We start from the raw sequence: 17,813 nt of genomic DNA, 5'->3' as shown, positions 1-17,813 counted from the left end.
CTGCGGCTGCTGGGTGTGCAGGGCGGGAAAACGCTCGCTCCTCGACCGCGGGCGCGGCTTCAGTGGCTCTTCGCCAACCCCGGCCACCTGCGTGCCCCTGTCCCCGCTGCTGGTTAAAGGCAGTTTCTCGGGCGTGCGTCCCTTCAGCGACCCGAGAGACTGTTCCCGAGGGGGGCGGGGCCGAGCGCGTCGGAGGGGTTGGCACCCTCATCCGGGCATTTCCGAGATGCCGCCGCCGCCATCTTTGTTTTGTGCTGAAAGTGGCTATTGACGCCCGCGGACGGCCGGGCGAGGGGAAGTGGCAAGATGGCGGCTCCCAGGGCGGAGGCGTGGAGGCTCGCCCGGTGGGGGGGCCGTGGGGCGGGGCGCGCCTGCGCCTCCACCTGACCTGAGCGCGGCTCGAGCTTTAGCCCAGCGCGAGGCCGCGCCGACCCCCACCCCCGCCGCGAGGCAGCGCAGGGGTCCTTTACGAGGCTGGGGTCCTTTACGAGGCTTGGGCCCAGGGGCGAAGAGGTGCGAGGGCGAGTGGGGGGAAGCGGTGACGTCACCCGACTCCGCCCCCTCGCCCGACCGCCGGCGCCGCTGCCGCCATGTTTAGTTGTTACTTCTTCACACAAGATGGCGGCTCCCAGGGAGGAGGCATGAGCGCCCTGCCGTTACCGCTCCTTCTGCCGTACAGTTGCCGCTTCAGGGCCTAACTCTAGCTCTTTGAAGCGGCTCCTGTGGGAAGGAGTCATAAGGCGGGAAGTGAGGATCGGACACCGCCTTGAGTTTGGTTTGCAGTGGAAGAACTGACCCAGGAGGAAGAGAATAGGGGGGAACGGGGAGCTAGTCTCAAGATGGCGGCTCCCACGGCGGCAGGCGCAGCCTGAGCAGCAGAGGCGGACTAAGGGGAGAGGCGCGAGACTTCACAAGCCGTACGGCGCGAGCCCCCAAACGGCCCTCGAGAGCTCGAACTGGTTCCACCGGCGTCCGGCCCGCCTCCATTCGTTAGGTGTGTCGAGGCCGTTTCGGGAGCGGCGGCTGCACTAGCGCTGGGCGGGGAAGCGGGACGGTCTCAAGATGGCGGCTCCCACAATTGTGGTCTGAGCGCCGGCGGGGCTGCGACGACCGCGGCGCTTGTGGCTCCTTTCCACCCGCCCCGGAAGCCGGCCAGTGCTGGGGACTTGGGGGTGTGGGAACCGGGCCGGGGCTCCGCCATTTCCGGCGGGGGAGGGCTACGACTGAGGAAGGGAGGAGAGAGAGGCGGCTCAAGATGGCGGCTCCCAGGGCCTCCCGCCCGAGCTTGTAAGCGGGAGCGCCCGGGCAAGTAGTCGGGGCGACGGGACTCGGCGGCCTCCAGCTTCTTGAGCCTAGGCGCTCGACAGTTTCGGGCGGCTCTTGAGGAGACGGGGTGAGCGAGAAGAAAGGGAAGAGCCAAAGGGAAGGAGGGCAGTTAAGATGGCGGCCTCCATGGAGTCGTCTACCGCTGTGTGAGGAACCGCTTCTCCGTGAGAGCTGCCTTAGACGAAAGGGGGTGTGTGAAAGGAATTGAGGGGCTCCCTTCCCGCTTGTTAACTTCTCCCCACCGCACCCTTTCCCGGAACTATGGCTTCGGCCGTGTCGCCCGCCAACTCGCCAGCGGTGCTTCTGCAGCCCCGCTGGAAGCGAGTGGTGGGCTGGTCGGGTCCGGTGCCGCGGCCCCGCCACGGCCACCGCGCCGTGGCCATCAAGGAGCTCATCGTGGTGTTTGGCGGCGGCAACGAGGGAATAGTGGACGAACTGCACGTGTACAACACTGGTGAGTGCAAAGCCCGCTGGGTCCTCGGCTCTTTCCCTCCCTCCATCTCCTCCCTCTCCCTCCTCTTTCCTCCCTCCCTCCATCTCCTCCCTCCCTCCATCTCCTCCCTCCCTCCATCTCCTCCCTCACCCTCTACCCTTCCCTGGCTCTCTCTCCCCTCCTCCCTTCCCCGTCCCTCTCCCCCCTCCCCGTCCCCTTCCCCCTTCCCCCTCCTCCCCCTCCCTCCCCACTGATCGGCTTGCCCCTCCCCTTTGCTGTGCCGGGCTTCAGTGCTTTTCTCTGATCTTCTCCCCGTTCCCTTGTCTCTCCCGTGTTTGAGGATTGGTTTTCGTTAGTTAAAAGAAAGCTCCTAGTCCGACTGGTGAGGGAGAAGGGCTGTCGCCAGCAGTGGTGACTTCAGACCCACACCGTTACCCAGCGGGCTGGGGCTGGGGCGGGCGGATGTGTCCCCTTGGCGCAGGCAGAGCTCCCCTCTCTCTCTCTCCCTCCCTTCTCCTGCGCCTGCTCAGCTCTCCCTCATCTCGAGTGCCCATTCTGGAGAAATGACCATTTCTAGATTACAGATTCGTTCTCTGTCTCTTGAAAAAGGGAGGAAAGGGAAGTGCTATCAGGACGCAGAGTTTTAACATCGGCCGACCCGGGTAATGCCGGAGCCTTGGGGACCCCTAGGACGGGCCGGCGGCAGGGCCGCCTCTCCCTTTCCACATTTACTTCTGCAGCATTTCTTTCCAAGTCGCCCCTTCTCCTAATCTGGTGCCTTCTGGTTTACAAGCTGAATTCCAGTTACCCCTCAGCGGCCTGCGTAGTCGTGCGTTTCCCCGCTTCTGCGGATCCAGGGGGTTACCCCACCCGCTCTTCTGCCTCCCTGCAATACCCAAGCCCTTGTTAGTTGGGAAGGGGAGGAACCTCTCTCTTCAGGTGTGGCTGATGCACCACGGCCTTCGTGGGGGCCGTTTGTTGTTGCCCCTGCCTAGTAGCCTTGCCTAGTCTCTAGAGCAGAAAGCCTGCTGCTGTCCATGACAGCTTTGTGGCATCCTTTTTCTTGGTGGCTACTTGGCCCGTTTTGTGCCCCTAGCACAAGGGTCAGCTCTCAAGTTGCCTACTGACTGCCCGTTGGCCCACAGGACCCTGGCCTTGCCCAGAAGGCAGGGTCAGGGTGAGTACTGTCCCAGGCAAGAGCTGGAAGAGTCTGGGTGAGGGAAAAGCCCCCTACAGGCGGCGGTGGGGAGGCCTTGGGAAGCCCTAGTCCTGAGTGGCAGGCACGGCTCCCAGCACTAACCCCTTGCTGCGCGGCCGTTCTCTCCTGGGGGCTCTGGCGATCCCCTGGCCTCGGTGGTGGCCCTGCAGACAAACCCTCGCTAGGTGGGCTTTGTGTCCTGGGCGGTGAGAGACTGCTGTTCTTTGACTGAGCTCCAGTGCCTCGATGCTCTGGGGGTGGGAAGCTGGAGCTGCCTGGAGGGAGAAAGTTGGTTTGGGGAGTTGGGAAGGCTGGAGCTGGGCTCTTGGGTGCCGCTTCCTTCCCCACCCCACAAGGCAGAAAGTGCTGGTTTCTCCACATCTTGGAGATTATCGCCACCTACCACGTTGACTTTGAAAGGCTGGTGGGTTGTCTGTGACCGTTTTTCGTTCCAGGTCTCTCAGCACCTGTTGCCTCCAGGGAGCAGGGCCTTTCTCAGCACCCCCCCGGGCGGGGGCACTTGGTGGTTGGTGGTGCCCCGCGCCAGCCCAGGCAGCTGCAGTAGCAGGAATTAGCTCAGTAAGCTAAGGCTTCTCCACTGGTGGGGCTGTTTATAGAGGCACCGTCACCATGAGCAGCACCTTCTCCACTCTGTGGACCGACTTTCTTCTCATAAGGCCTGGAGCAGGCTCCCTGGCAGGGAAACGCAATTTTAGAAAGTAGGGCAGGGGCCTAATTACAGTCGGCTCCAGAGTCCACCACCACTACTGCCTTGGCTTCCTGGGGCCTCTGCATATTCATTAGTTTATTAAAATGAATTGACCACTTTGGCATGAATTCATTACCGGTCTGCAAAGACAGGTTGTGCATTAGAGGGTAGCCTGCTTTCCAAAGGGCTGCTTAAAATGAAGCTCTGGGATCCTCCAGGGTAGCAGTTTGGAAACTGTCATCGGCAATTCCTCAGACGAGAGAGCAGCTGGCAGACCTAACGCCCTCTTCCTCACCGGGGTTTCTGCCCCCTCCCGCCAGCCCGGCCTCGTCACCTTTGTCTTGTCTCCTTTTGTTGTGTTTGAGATGAGGTCAGGGCATATTCTCACGCCTGTGCCCCTTGCACTTCCGCGGGATCAGTCCTCAAAAAGCCTTGCACCTTTGGAGAGTACTGATCTGGAAGGGGTTCCCGTTGCTAGGATAAGAAAGCTTCAGGGGGTGCGTGCTTTGAGAGCTCTTAGGGTAGCTACTGTGCTGGTCCTTAGGGAATTTTAGTTTCACGTGGCAAGCTAAAGGATTCAGAGTGCTGCCAGGTTGCTGGGGGAGTGCGAGCTTTGGCCACGTTGGCTCTGTAATGTCCATAGGCTCTTGGAGCTGGAGGGAGCCTTGGAACATATCTAGTGGAACTACTTCCTTGTTTCTGCAAATGAGGAAATTGGGGTCCAAGAGGGGAAGTGACAGGTCCAGGGTCGCTCCCCCAGCTGGTGGCGGAGTTGGGCGGGAGTGCAAACCTTCATAGAGGCCATTCTGCCACCTGTCTCTTGGGGCCCATCATCTTTGAAATACCGCCATTCTCTGTCCCTGTATCTAATTGGTCATTGTGTCGGGCAGGCATCAAATCTGTCCCCTTCCACACCAAGCCCTCCTCTCCTCTTACTAGACTCTTGCAGTCACTTCCTGATTGGCCCTACTAGTTTCATTTGTCGGGAAATCCTGTTCACCCTTCAAGGCCCGGCTGAAATGTCACCTCTTCTGAGAAGCCCTTTCCAGTCCTGCCCTCCCCTCTCCAGCAATTGCACTGCTCTGTGCTCCCAAGGGCCGGGCTTGGTCAGAGCTCTTCTAGGGTGTTTGTCTCATCGTGGGAAGGGGGCACGCAGCCTTCCTACCCCATTGGGAGTATGAGCACAAGATCCATGACCTCTGTGCCTCCCAGCACGTCGTATGCCACACAGGAAATGCTCTAATGTGACAGGTGGAACAGAGAGGAAGGCAGCTTGTTGAACTTGACCGGCCACCTCACTGCATGGGCACCAGTCTCTAGGTGGTGATGGGACAGTGGCAACCAGGGATGGAGCTGGCAGAGCATGAAGTGGGTGGGGGAACTGATGAAACACAGGACGGGGCACAGCCTTGCTCAGGAGAGGGGAGCTGGAGTGGTGTTCATCTAGGGCAGGGTCCTTTCCCCACCTTCCCCTCCCAGCTGAGAGCCAGCATTTCCAGGATGAGGGGCACAAGGATTGGGTTACATGACACCCCCCAGATGAGTCAGGGGTGACTGAGAGCAGCTGTCACATTGAAAAGCTGGGAGAAGGGAGGAGAGCTTGCTCGTGTGCTTTCAGGGGGCGGAACCAGGACTCGTGGGTGAGATGAGGAGCCGCAGGTTTGTCTTCACACCAGGAGCTGTGCTCCCTGACAGACCTCTCTTGACGGGGGTGGGGAGGGCCCCTGCCCTGCCTGGAGTGTTCTAGAATGAGATCAGCACCTCTTGGGTCCTGTAGAAGGATCTGGTGAGCGGGAGTCCCAAAGATAACACAGGGCGCTTCTGGCCTGGCCCACCAGCTCACTGATCAGCGTGTGATAGGAAAGCTGCTCGTTGACCTCATGTGCCATTTAGCTTTGTCCTATACCCTGACCCGCAGCCCCATAGCTGTGGGCTTTGACCACGAGGATGCTCAGGGGAGTGAGGGTGGCTGCCTGGACATGGGACCCTTGGGCAGGCACAGATCCGTCACTTCAAGTCAGTGACAGGGCTCTTGTCTCTGTCTCTGTTTTACGCTGTGACCTCAGGTGTCGCTTGCCCTTCTGGGCTCTGCCCCTTTACCTACCAAGAGCAGTTGGCCCAGGCAGCCTTAGGTCTCGTTATGTGTTTACCCTGGTAGCTTGCACGGAGCTCCCTCCAGGGATTGGTCAAGACAGCGCTCCAGTGCGCAAGGCTGTTGGCCTTGGCAGCTCTTGCTTTTCTGGGGTGGTTTTTGCACTGGGAATGAGAGAGAGGCAGAGGGCCAGGATCCAAGCTTGCACATGTGGGCAGCACAGGTGTTGTCCTTCTGCTTTAGGGAAATGGCAGGGGAGCTCTAGTGCTAGGCATGTCCGAGGCCCAGTGACTCAGCTGAATGGCTGCAGAGACTGTCAGCCTGCTGGAAGCCTACCCACAAAGTGGGTGCTGAAGAGCGGGGTGGGGGTGCTCTCGCCTCGGGAGGAGCGGTGGTGGTACAGTTGTGCTGTGGGGGGTTTTCTGGTCTTTGTTTGTTTGTTTGTTTGTTTTGAGGTTAGGTCTTGCTCTGTTGCCCAGGCTGGGATGCAGTGGCGTGGTCTCAGCTCACTGCAGCCTCGAACTCTGAGGCTCAGGCAGTCCTCCCACCTCAGCCTCCTGAGTAGCTAGGACCACAAGTGTATGCCACCACACTCAGCCAGTGTTTTAAAATTATGTGTAGAGACGGGGTCTCCCTGTGCTACCCAGGCTGGGAGTTGTGCTTTGGATAAGGGCTAGCCTTGCACATGGTTCCGCATTGAGCCCTGGGGGTGACAGCGTGAGACTGGGTGGGACCAGAGTGCAGTGGGGCGTGCATTCCCGACCATGGTCAGCTGCCTGGCCCCGGGTGCACACCTGAATATGGAAAAAAAACACTTTGTTTTTCCTCTTCTATGGTCTCACAACACTTTTGGCTTCCAAACTGAATAGTCTGTGTTGTATCACAATATCACAGCATCCCTGTGTGGAAGCCTTCCCACTTCCCACCCCACAGGAATCCCCCCATGCCCTGCCACGCCCTGGGGGACCCATCTTGCGTCTTGAGTCATGTGGAGGAGCCTCAGCTCCTTTTGTCCTCTGCTTGCTGAGATCTCACCCAGGCCAGCGCAGAGGCACGGAGTCGGGGTTGCACCTGGCCCCCAGTTTGGGGTTTCTGGAAAGAGTGTGGCGAATCCTCTGAGGGACCCCTCATAGGAGGAGCTTTTCGGGGAAGCCCTGGCCTGCCAGGTGTGAGGGGAGTCGAGTTTGAGGACATGAGGGAAGGGCCTGGTCCCAGCTGAAGGCTGGCTGCGCCATCCTGCGGAAGCAAAGCAGTGCCTAAGGTCTGATTCCCCTCTTTCTTGGTGGTCTCCTCACCCCCCTGAGCTTTTGAGAAGCTTCTGTGACGGCTCTGCTGAAACTGCTGCCTCTGGCTTGCAAGAATGTTCTGGAGTACCATAGGTGTGGCAGCAGGGGCAGGGAGGGATGCTGGTGGACCATCACTTGGGAGACCAGAGGAAGTCCGGGAGGTCAGAGCAGAGGCTGGGTCTCATCCCCATGGCTCTTCGCAGCCTGCAGCGGTTGCTGTTTTGGCCACTTGAAAGTGCTGCTCTGGGCTCTGGCTGTCCTGACCCTGTGATGAAGGGACAAAAAATGTGGGCTCCAGGGAGGAGGAGCACAGGCCCACCAAGAGGGTATTTTGGGGAGAAATTCATGTCTGATCACTGAGTGCTAGGGAAGGAAGGCAGTGGCTAGATTCCCAGTAGCTGATGAGGGATCTTGCACAGTAATTTCCCGCTCATTAAGATGACCTTGGCGAGAAGCAGGGTGGTCACAGGCTCTTTTGCACTGGCCTGAAGTTGAGGGGTTTGGAAGATGGCCCAGATAGCGCGGCTGGAGTTGCTAGAGCACCCGCAGGGATGGTGCTGGCTCAGCCCCTCTCACCAAGCTTGATGGCTGGCAGGTTTGGGGAATGAGAGGAATGGGGGCTCCCAGGTGTTCTGACTTCTGCCTCCTTCTGTTCCCCAGCAACCAACCAGTGGTTCATCCCAGCCGTGAGGGGGGACATTCCCCCTGGGTGTGCAGCCTATGGCTTCGTGTGTGACGGGACTCGCCTCCTGGTGTTTGGCGGGATGGTGGAGTATGGGAAATACAGCAATGACCTCTACGAGCTCCAGGTAAAGCAGCCCCAGGTTCTCACTCTGCCTCCTTGGCCCCACGTGACCTGACGGTAGTGGCTTCAAGGTTGAGGCAAGCGAGAGGTGGAAGGGATGCTTGAGAGTCTGCCAAGGCCGCTTTGAACTTGGCCCACCTCAGAAGAAGGCGGGGCCCAACACCTAGGACCTTCTTGCTCCAGCAAGGCACCTCGCTCACCCCTGGCCATTTCCTCCTCCACCACAAGTTGCCCTGGGACCCCAGTGGTGGCCTTCTCATCCCACGGTTCAGTCTCCAGGTCTTGATTTTGCAGGCGAGCCGGTGGGAGTGGAAGAGACTCAAAGCAAAGACGCCCAAAAACGGGCCCCCTCCATGTCCTCGACTTGGGCACAGCTTCTCCCTTGTGGGCAACAAATGCTACCTGTTTGGGGGTCTGGCCAATGATAGCGAGGACCCAAAGAACAACATTCCGAGGTGAGGCTTGGTTCTTTTCTCTGGAACCCCCTGGGTGGGTGTGCTCTCACACGCACAGGGCTCCGTGGTGTCCTAAAGAATGTGCGCAGCAGAGCCCCGCGGCCGGGTCCCTTTCTCATGCTGGGTTGTAAATGAGAGAGCAGCACCGGATGTCCTCTCAGGAGTTTTCAGGCTCCAAAATCGCTACTGACCCTGAGCAGGCCTCATGGGGAGGAGGGCCAAGCCAGAGGTGAAAGCCACTTTGCCTTGGGCTGGCCCAGCTCTCAGACTCAGCTTAGAGCTGCTCGCGTTCCTTCTCGGCCTCCGCTGCCTACAAGTTTCCTGATGGGTATTTTCCAAGGCCCGTGGCCAAGGACTGTCTGTCTGGAGGTAGTCCCAAGCCGGCGCCCCCTCTTGCTCTGCGGAGCCCTCATATAATGCCCAGCTTTGGGTGCATGGCGGGGGCCTGCTCTGCTGGGTCTGGACTCGGGGCTGCTGTGCAGCCTCACCCACCCTGTCCCCTGTTCCAGTTGGACTCATCCTAGGGAGCTTCTGGCAGCCCCTTCCTCAAGAGCTAGGGCAGAAGAACTTCAGAGCTCCCATGGCCCTAGCCCCTTTGTGTTCTGGGGAGGCTGGCACTCATTGATAGCCATCCAGCGAAGCCTCTGGCGTGAGGAGTCAAGACTTGCCATAACTGATCTTTCCTCGTCAGGTACCTGAATGACTTATATATCCTGGAATTACGGCCAGGCTCCGGAGTGGTAGCCTGGGACATCCCCATCACTTACGGGGTCCTACCACCACCCCGGGAGTCACATACTGCCGTGGTCTACACCGAAAAAGACAACAAGAAGTCCAAGCTGGTGATCTACGGCGGGATGAGTGGCTGCAGGCTGGGGGACCTGTGGACCCTAGATATTGGTGAGCAGGGTGGTAGCACCCCAGCAGCCATGGGACAAAGCGGGTCTGCCTCTTGGCTGGCCCCATGGGTGGCGCTGTTGTATGGTGAGGTGGGGCTCTTAGGGAGCTGGAGCATACCACTTCATGCTTTCCTCTTGTCGTGGTGGGCCAGGGTGGGGTACCCTGGATTGTCCCTAGGTTTGGGGCTGTTATCTCTGCCCTGTGCTGGCTCATTGGGCTGAATTGGTCTGCGGGCTTATAAGAGAATAAGACATTAAGGCTTTCTCGAATGGAATTCTCTGGATCCGGGTAGCATTAGTCCCTCTTGACTCGTCAGTGGTCAGACTGTGGAGTGCTGCATCCTGGTCTGACTGCTGCATCCTGGTCTGACTGCTGTGGTACCATTGGATGCTGGTAAACCGTGAGGCCTTCGGGGACTGCTTGGGCAGGTCACCAGCTGGTGGTATCAGGAGTGGTTGCGAAACATTACCAACTGTGGATCTTCGGAGGCCTCTTCGACTGGGAGAGAGGAGATGGCGATGTTGTTCTATAGATCAGAGTCGGCACTCCAAAGAAGCAGTTTTCCTGTGAGAGAAATTTCCAACAGTTTGCTAAAATGTCTGTAGCCTAAGGTGGTTATGGCGGTGAACGTATTTCATGGAGAGTTCAGGGTGCGCTCACCACTCCTCCCCCAGCACAGAGTGCAGTCCTGGCTCGGGGCAGGCGCTCAGGATGTACCTGAAGGAGCGCTATGGCTAGCCTGGTCAAAACCGCCTGGGTAACACAGGAATCTAGCTACCATGACAACAATCAGAGGGCCTGCCTTGGGCTGTAGGGAAGCCAGGGATGGAATTCTGTCACTGAGACAGATCCTACCTTCCTGAGCTAGCTTGAATCCAGGGAACGACCTGTGTGCAGTCTAGCTTGTGTAACCCTTTCCACTCCGTCTCTCTGCAGACACCCTGACATGGAATAAGCCCAGTCTCAGCGGAGTGGCGCCTCTTCCTCGCAGTCTCCACTCGGCAACCACCATCGGAAATAAGTAAGTGGCTCCTCACCTGCGTCTCTCTTCTCTAGACTGGCGTGGCCACTCCCCTGAAGGGCTCTCACTCAGTTTTGTCCTGTCAGACCCTAAGGCCTGAGGATGCCTCTTTCTGGCTGGGCTGGCATTCGGTAGCCCTGTTTTTCCATTACGACCCTGGGGGACCAAGGAAAGACAGATTCGGGGGGAGAGGGCCACACACAAGCTGAGTCTGAGACCCTCCCCGGGCCTGTGAGGCTCCGCCCCATCAGGTGCAGAGTGTTCTAGGTCCTCTGTGCAAGCACCTGGGTGTCTTTGTGAATGCCCAGGTCCTAAAGGGAACCTAGGAACTATGGACATGAAGGTGAACTTTAGATGAGCTAAATGGCACTTTTATGTGGTAGAGGTGACACAGTTCTTTTGAGGGCTGAGCCACCAGGCAGGAGAGGGCCATGTCAGGAGGCTTCACGCATCCTTGGGGACTCTCCTGGGGAGAGCCAGAGGACCGAGCTCTAGAACTGGGGTAGCAGAGGTGGCCTCTAGCTTGGCACCAACTCTACAATCCTTTCCCACTCTTCCCTCCTCACTCCCAGAATGTACGTGTTTGGTGGCTGGGTGCCTCTCGTCATGGATGACGTCAAAGTGGCCACACACGAGAAGGAGTGGAAGTGTACCAACACGCTGGCTTGTCTCAACCTGGGTATGGCCTCCTCGGGCTCCGAGTGGCCTGTGGGAGGCTGCAGGAGGCTGGCCCATCTCAGCCTAAGAGCTGTGGGGTGTGCGGGGAGCAAGCTGGGCCCCCGGCTCCCTTTGGAATCCACTGGAAGGATCCAGTGGGCAGAGCTCTCTGAAGCAGTGTTCCACCTCTGAGTTTTTTGAATGAGCTCTCCATCCAAATGGCCCAACATCCAAAAGTGCAAAAGCCTCTACGGCACAGGGCCTCCTTCCCTCCTCCCGGTTCTGCTTCTCAGAGGCAGCCATGTGGGTGGTTTCCTGTCCACCCTGAAGGGGCTCTTCATATCCAAGCATTAGCCATAGGTCCCTTTAAAAACAAACAATGGCAGCCTGACGCAGGCAGTGCCACACCTGGCCTTTCTCATCCGCCGTATCTTGGAGATCACTCCACGTCCCTGCCCCGCAGCAGCCTCCTTCGAGTTGCGGTTGTGCTGCTGTAACTTGTACAGGCGCCGCTCCGTGAGTATCCTTGCACCATCTCCACCCGTGTGCAAGTGTATCCTAGGGGTGAAAACCTAGAAGTAGGGTTGCTGTTGGATGCGGCTGAACTGCCCTGCACAGAGGCTGTGCCCACATAGGCGCCTCCGGTGGTGCCCTCACGGAATGGTCAGGCCACTCTTTGCCAAGCCTGATGGTTAGCCGAAGCTCCGCCTCCGGCTCACCACGAGCCCCAGCTGCTGCGGGCCCGAAAATAAAAATGCTAGGCGCCGGTGGTTGAAGTTTAGATTTCTTTTGCGTGAGAGTGCGTGTTTTTTCTTAAGATCTTTCTATCATGTTTTCCCTAAACCGCTTTACCCATTGCCGTCTCTTTCTGTGAGTTGTAGTGTTCCTTAACAGGCAAGGAGGTAAACCTCTGACTGTGTTTCTCATGGTTTTCTTAGTTGGCCGTTGGTGGTTTGTAATTTTATTTTTTGTGTTGCTTTTTGCCACAAAGGGTTTCTTTGTTTTGTTGTTTTTAATGTAATAATCCGATAACTTCTTGATTTTAATTCCCATCCTTGACAACAAAAGAACCAAGGGCAACCAGGGGTGGCGGGTTTCCTCTATCCTCCCTGCTGACCTCCCTTGTCTGCCCTCCCCCAGATACCATGGCCTGGGAGACCATCCTGATGGATACACTGGAGGACAACATCCCCCGCGCTCGGGCTGGCCACTGCGCAGTCGCCATCAACACCCGCCTGTACATTTGGAGTGGGCGTGACGGCTACCGCAAGGCCTGGAACAACCAGGTCTGCTGCAAGGACCTCTGGTACCTAGAGACAGGTAGGCCCGGCCCAGCCGACCCCCCTCCTCCCACAGCCTCCCGCCCCTTCTCACCAACTGCGTTCTCCCACAGAAAAGCCACCACCCCCAGCCCGAGTACAACTGGTACGCGCCAACACCAACTCCCTGGAGGTGAGCTGGGGGGCAGTGGCAACAGCCGACAGCTACCTTCTCCAGCTCCAGAAATATGACATTCCTGCCACGGCCGCTACTGCCACCTCCCCTACACCCAATCCGGTCCCATCTGTGCCTGCCAACCCTCCCAAGAGCCCTGCCCCAGCAGCAGCCGCACCTGCTGTGCAGCCGCTGACCCAAGTAGGCATCACGCTCCTGCCCCAGGCTGCCCCCGCACCCCCGACCACCACCACCATCCAGGTCTTGCCGACGGTGCCTGGCAGCTCCATTTCTGTGCCCACCGCAGCCAGGACTCAAGGTGAGCCCAGGGGACCAGGGACGTTTGAAAGTAGAGGGCTAGCCTCCGGGGAGAGGCAGCAGCCAAGTAGGGGCTGCGAGATGGCAGCCTAGACAGCAGGCCAGCAGCCGGGAGCTTTGGGCTTGTCTCCAAGGGTTGTAGGGGGATGCTAAAGCCTGGCACCACCTGTGGAAATGATCACCCTCAGGGCACAGAGAAGAGCCAGACTCCCACACGAGCAGGCCAACAGAAGTGGCTCAGGGCTGCCTGCAAAGGGGCTGCGGACATCGTGCAGAAGGTGATGGCTGACGGCTGGCCCCTTCTCTCATCAGGTGTCCCTGCTGTTCTCAAAGTGACCGGTCCTCAGGCTACAACAGGAACTCCATTGGTCACCATGCGACCTGCCAGCCAGGCTGGGAAAGCCCCTGTCACCGTGACCTCACTGCCCGCTGGAGTGCGGATGGTTGTGCCAACGCAGAGTGCCCAGGGAACGGTGAGGAGTGGTCACTGGGGCGGGTGGGACTTCCTGCTAATCCAGTGGATTAAGTTGCAAGTGCACTGAGGGGTTCTCATCCCTCTCGGGCTCTGGTACCACGCACCGCACACCTTTTCCTCCTGGGACATGCGGATGGGGAGAACGCTCCTGTGTGAGGTCGTGGCGGGAATTAATAAGTTAATGCCTAGAAGGCCTAACCTGCTGCCTGATCCTAAGGGCATTTGCCACGTGGACTTTCTTGTCCTGCAGCCTGAGAGGAGGATCTAGCCAGCTGGGCTTGCCACAGGCCCACGAGAATCAACTGGACCTGATTCTCGTCTTTAGAAAGGATCCAGAGCTCCCAGCCACCTCTTGCCACGGGGGTTGCCGTGCATGGTCGGTGGTGGGAGCCCTCCGTGTCTGGGGCCAGGAGAGTGGGGTCTGGCAGTAGAGAAAGCTGATCCATGCTGGTGGGATGAGGCTCCCCAGAGCAGGGCAGCCCCTGGGCAGGTTCCGGTTAGGTCCACCAAGCAGGGAGGTGGGTGGCACCCGTGTCCTGGCCTCACATGCCTGTGCCTGCTGCAGGTGATTGGCAGTAGCCCACAGATGAGTGGGATGGCCGCGCTGGCCGCTGCGGCCGCTGCCACCCAGAAGATCCCCCCTTCCTCGGCACCCACGGTGCTGAGTGTCCCAGCGGGCACCACCATCGTGAAGACCATGGCTGTGACACCTGGCACTACCACCCTCCCAGCCACTGTGAAAGTGGCCTCCTCGCCAGTCATGGTGAGCGTCTTCCGGGGCTTGTCACTGTGGTCAAACAAGCATAGTCATTCCCTCCGGGCTTTAGAGCTAGCCGTTGGACCGTGGGCTGCAGAATAAGCTGTCTCCATTAAGGGCGTCATGGCCTCAGGTGAGAGCTGTGGGCTCAGCCTCCTCCCTTGCCTGTTAAAGGAAGGGGGAACCAAGCTGTTCTTGGGCTTAGGAGCAGGAGGAGGAAGAAGGTGAGTGTTGAGGCAGGAGCTATGGGCCCACCGTGGACATCTTGGGTGGTTTCCCCATGTCTTTCTCTGCCTGGCCCATCACTCGTCTCTGCCTCCTCCAGGTGAGCAACCCTGCCACTCGCATGCTGAAGACTGCAGCCGCCCAGGTGGGGACATCGGTTTCCTCCGCCACCAACACGTCTACCCGCCCTATCATCACAGTGCACAAGTCAGGCACTGTTACAGTGGCCCAGCAAGCCCAGGTGGTGACCACAGTCGTGGGCGGGGTCACCAAGACCATCACCCTGGTGAAGAGCCCCATCTCTGTCCCAGGAGGCAGCGCTCTGGTGAGTGATGGGTGCTGCCAGGCTACGGCCACTGCCAGTGGTGAATGGCCGCCCTGGGCCAGCTCCAGGAGAGTCTCAGCCAGGCCATGCCCTTGTTTGGTTTCCAGATCACTCCCTGCTCCATCCCTTCCTTTTTAGATTTCCAATCTGGGCAAAGTGATGTCGGTGGTCCAGACCAAACCAGTTCAGACTTCAGCAGTCACAGGCCAGGCATCCACAGGTCCTGTGACTCAGATCATCCAGGTGAGCTCTCAGTCTCTGCACATACGCAAGAGCGGGGGCCTGGGTGCCAGGCCACAGGAAGAACTCGTGTCCCTGCCCATGGAAGATCCCATGAGCACACATGGCTCAGAAAGTTCTGCTGCTCAATCCCCTCACCCACAGCCTCCAGAACATTCCCTGAGCCGCCAAGGCTGCCGGCAGAGAGTAGCCAGACCACACTTCCCTTCCTGACAGTGATGCCGGCTCATGCACCTGCTTCCCCCTTTCAGACCAAAGGGCCTCTGCCAGCGGGAACAATCCTGAAGCTGGTGACCTCAGCAGATGGCAAGCCCACCACCATCATCACCACCACGCAGGCCAGTGGGGCGGGGACCAAGCCCACCATCCTGGGCATCAGCAGCGTCTCCCCCAGTACCACCAAGCCCGGCACGACCACCATCATCAAAACCATCCCCATGTCGGCCATCATCACCCAGGCGGGCGCCACGGGTAGGGGCCTCCCCCGACATATGACTGTCTGCAAGTCCTCACTGGAGGGGAAATGGAGTCCGGGTTATAAGGCGCGCTGTTTCTGTTTAGTTTACCCTTTTCTATCTTCTCCTTGCTGCCTTTTGTGTCTAAGGGTAGTGGGGAGATGGGCAGGGCTATGGCTGTGACTTGTGGATCTTCATTATAGTCTAGGGGCAGCAGGGGCAGCCCTCACAGAGCCTGTCTCTCCTGGGCCCCCCACTCTCCCATCCAGGTGTGACCAGCAGTCCTGGCATCAAGTCCCCCATCACCATCATCACCACCAAGGTGATGACTTCAGGAACTGGAGCACCTGCCAAAATCATCACTGCTGTCCCCAAAATTGCCACTGGCCACGGGCAGCAGGGAGTGACCCAGGTGAGGCACTCCCAGCCGTCTCTCAGGCCAGTGTCCTAGTGCAGTCCACCCCAGCACGCCACGCAGGTCCTCCTGACGGGCCTGGGAGGGGAAGCATCGGTGGCATCCACCAGCTTGGTGGTGACGTTGGTGGCACTTTCCTCTGGTGTTCCAGGTGGTGCTTAAGGGGGCCCCGGGACAGCCAGGCACCATCCTCCGCACTGTGCCCATGGGGGGTGTTCGCCTGGTCACACCCGTCACCGTCTCCGCCGTCAAGCCAGCCGTCACCACGTTGGTTGTGAAAGGCACCACAGGTGTGTACCTGTAGGCCAGGACCCCTGCCACCCCTAGATTGTAATGAAGCAGGGCTGGCCTTCAATCCCTGTGGCACAGCTGGGGGGCACAGCAGCTCCTCTCTCCCGAGCCTTCTGTGCAAGCAGCTCCAGAGTGCCCCAGCCTGTGCGGGAGGAGCTGCTGGGAAGGAGACAGCAGCAGCCTTGGCCCAACTCTGCCTCCTTTCCTTCAGGTGTCACAACCCTAGGCACAGTGACAGGCACCGTCTCCACCAGCCTTGCTGGGGCGGGGGGCCACAGCACCAGTGCTTCCCTGGCCACGCCCATCACCACCTTGGGCACCATCGCCACCCTCTCAAGCCAGGTGATCAACCCCACTGCCATCACTGTGTCGGCCGCGCAGACCACGCTGACAGCGGCAGGCGGGCTCACGACCCCGACCATCACTATGCAGGTAGGGCAGGGCCTGAGGCCGCGTGTGGGTGAGGGACCCCACACAAGTGGAAGCACGTGAGGCTCACACTGTCTGCAGGCTTTTCCTTCCTGGCGTTGAGCTGCTGCTGGGTGCAGCCATGGCAGGCCTTTCCTCACCTGGGGCATTTTCCCTGGTGTCACATGGTCCCTGTCACTGGGTGTCCGTGGTTTGGCCATCATGGTTTGGCCATGCCTGGTGTTTGAACACCGGGTTCTTCCTCTCGCAGTGTTCTAGAGGACGCTGCAGCTCGTCTGCATGTGTGTGCAGTGTTCTGTTCATACATATTAAGGAAAACGGTGAAACGTTTGTTGTTGGCCTTTGAGCGTTGTGGGGGATTTCCATTCTCTGACAAAGGACTTGACTCCAGCCAGCCTCCTGCCTTCCCCTTCCCCTGTCCTCAGAGCCTCTTCCTCATCCCAGTTGCCTTTGAGGCAAAGTGGTGCCTCTTCCCTGGCCTCTGAGCAAGTCAGTGTCTTGGGGGCAGGGGCGAGTGGGTCTTACATTTGCCAGGGCCGTTGAGAAGTGGTCAGTGGTCCCAGCCTGTGCGGTGACAGTGCAGGACAGTGGGAGGGACAGGCAGACAGCCAGCTGCGGCACTAACTCTCCTCCTTGTGTGTCTCCCCAGCCTGTGTCCCAGCCCACCCAGGTAACTCTGATCACGGCACCTAGCGGGGTGGAGGCCCAGCCTGTGCACGACCTCCCTGTGTCCATTCTGGCCTCCCCGACTACAGAACAGCCCACCGCCACAGTTACCATCGCCGACTCAGGCCAGGGTGATGTGCAGCCTGGCACTGTCACCTTGGTGTGCTCCAACCCACCCTGTGAGACCCACGAGACTGGCACCACCAACACGGCCACCACCACTGTTGTGGCTAACCTTGGGGGACACCCCCAGCCCACCCAAGTGCAGTTCGTCTGTGATAGACAGGAGGCAGCTGCTTCTCTTGTGACCTCAACTGTGGGGCAGCAGAATGGTAGCGTGGTCCGAGTCTGTTCAAACCCGCCCTGTGAGACCCACGAGACGGGCACCACCAACACCGCCACCACCGCCACCTCCAACATGGCCGGGCAGCATGGCTGCTCAAACCCACCCTGCGAGACCCACGAGACGGGCACCACCAACACTGCCACTACAGCCATGTCGAGCGTCGGCGCCAACCACCAGCGAGATGCCCGTCGGGCCTGTGCAGCCGGCACCCCTGCCGTGATCCGGATCAGTGTGGCCACTGGGGCGCTGGAGGCAGCCCAGGGCTCTAAGCCCCAGTGCCAAACCCGCCAGACCAGCGCGACCAGCACCACCATGACTGTGATGGCCACCGGGGCCCCGTGCTCGGCCGGCCCACTCCTCGGGCCGAGCATGGCACGGGAGCCAGGGGGCCGCGGCCCTGCTTTTGTGCAGTTGGCCCCTCTGAGCAGCAAAGTCAGGCTGAGCAGCCCAGGCAGCAAGGACCTGCCCACGGGGCGCCACAGCCATGCGGTCAGCACCGCTGCCATGACCCGCTCCAGCGTGGGTGCTGGGGAGTCCCGCATGGCACCTGTGTGC

At 59.4% G+C, this 17,813-nt stretch overlaps 1 protein-coding gene across 9 annotated transcripts in view; it reads left to right on the top strand.

Annotated features, from left to right (window-relative positions):
* The first annotated feature begins 20 nt into the window (after positions 1 to 20).
* The window catches only part of HCFC1 (host cell factor C1), a 24,844-nt gene continuing 7,051 nt past the window's right edge, over positions 21 to 17,813 (top strand). Inside the window, exons 1-17 of one of the 9 annotated variants that reach the window (XM_055267538.2) lie at positions 21 to 1,780; positions 7,705 to 7,853; positions 8,144 to 8,304; positions 8,996 to 9,204; positions 10,141 to 10,225; positions 10,798 to 10,904; positions 12,023 to 12,202; positions 12,276 to 12,635; positions 12,947 to 13,107; positions 13,675 to 13,872; positions 14,192 to 14,416; positions 14,555 to 14,659; positions 14,908 to 15,127; positions 15,381 to 15,523; positions 15,678 to 15,816; positions 16,029 to 16,249; positions 16,896 to 17,813. The exon at positions 16,896 to 17,813 is cut by the window's right edge and continues 559 nt beyond it. In XM_055267538.2, coding sequence (XP_055123513.1) covers positions 1,588 to 1,780; positions 7,705 to 7,853; positions 8,144 to 8,304; positions 8,996 to 9,204; positions 10,141 to 10,225; positions 10,798 to 10,904; positions 12,023 to 12,202; positions 12,276 to 12,635; positions 12,947 to 13,107; positions 13,675 to 13,872; positions 14,192 to 14,416; positions 14,555 to 14,659; positions 14,908 to 15,127; positions 15,381 to 15,523; positions 15,678 to 15,816; positions 16,029 to 16,249; positions 16,896 to 17,813 — 3,774 coding nt within the window. In that variant the 5' untranslated portion in view covers positions 21 to 1,587. The remainder of the gene's footprint in view (positions 1,781 to 7,704; positions 7,854 to 8,143; positions 8,305 to 8,995; positions 9,205 to 10,140; positions 10,226 to 10,797; positions 10,905 to 12,022; positions 12,203 to 12,275; positions 12,636 to 12,946; positions 13,108 to 13,674; positions 13,873 to 14,191; positions 14,417 to 14,554; positions 14,660 to 14,907; positions 15,128 to 15,380; positions 15,524 to 15,677; positions 15,817 to 16,028; positions 16,250 to 16,895) is intronic. The other 8 variants (XM_055267536.2, XM_063635103.1, XM_055267537.2 and 5 more) reach the window with 8 other exon arrangements.

Source organism: Symphalangus syndactylus, chromosome X, assembly GCF_028878055.3.
Source record: "Symphalangus syndactylus isolate Jambi chromosome X, NHGRI_mSymSyn1-v2.1_pri, whole genome shotgun sequence".
Lineage (NCBI taxonomy): Eukaryota > Metazoa > Chordata > Mammalia > Primates > Hylobatidae > Symphalangus > Symphalangus syndactylus.
Note: the sequence above shows the minus strand (reverse complement) of the source record. Positions and strands in the feature narration are given on the sequence as shown.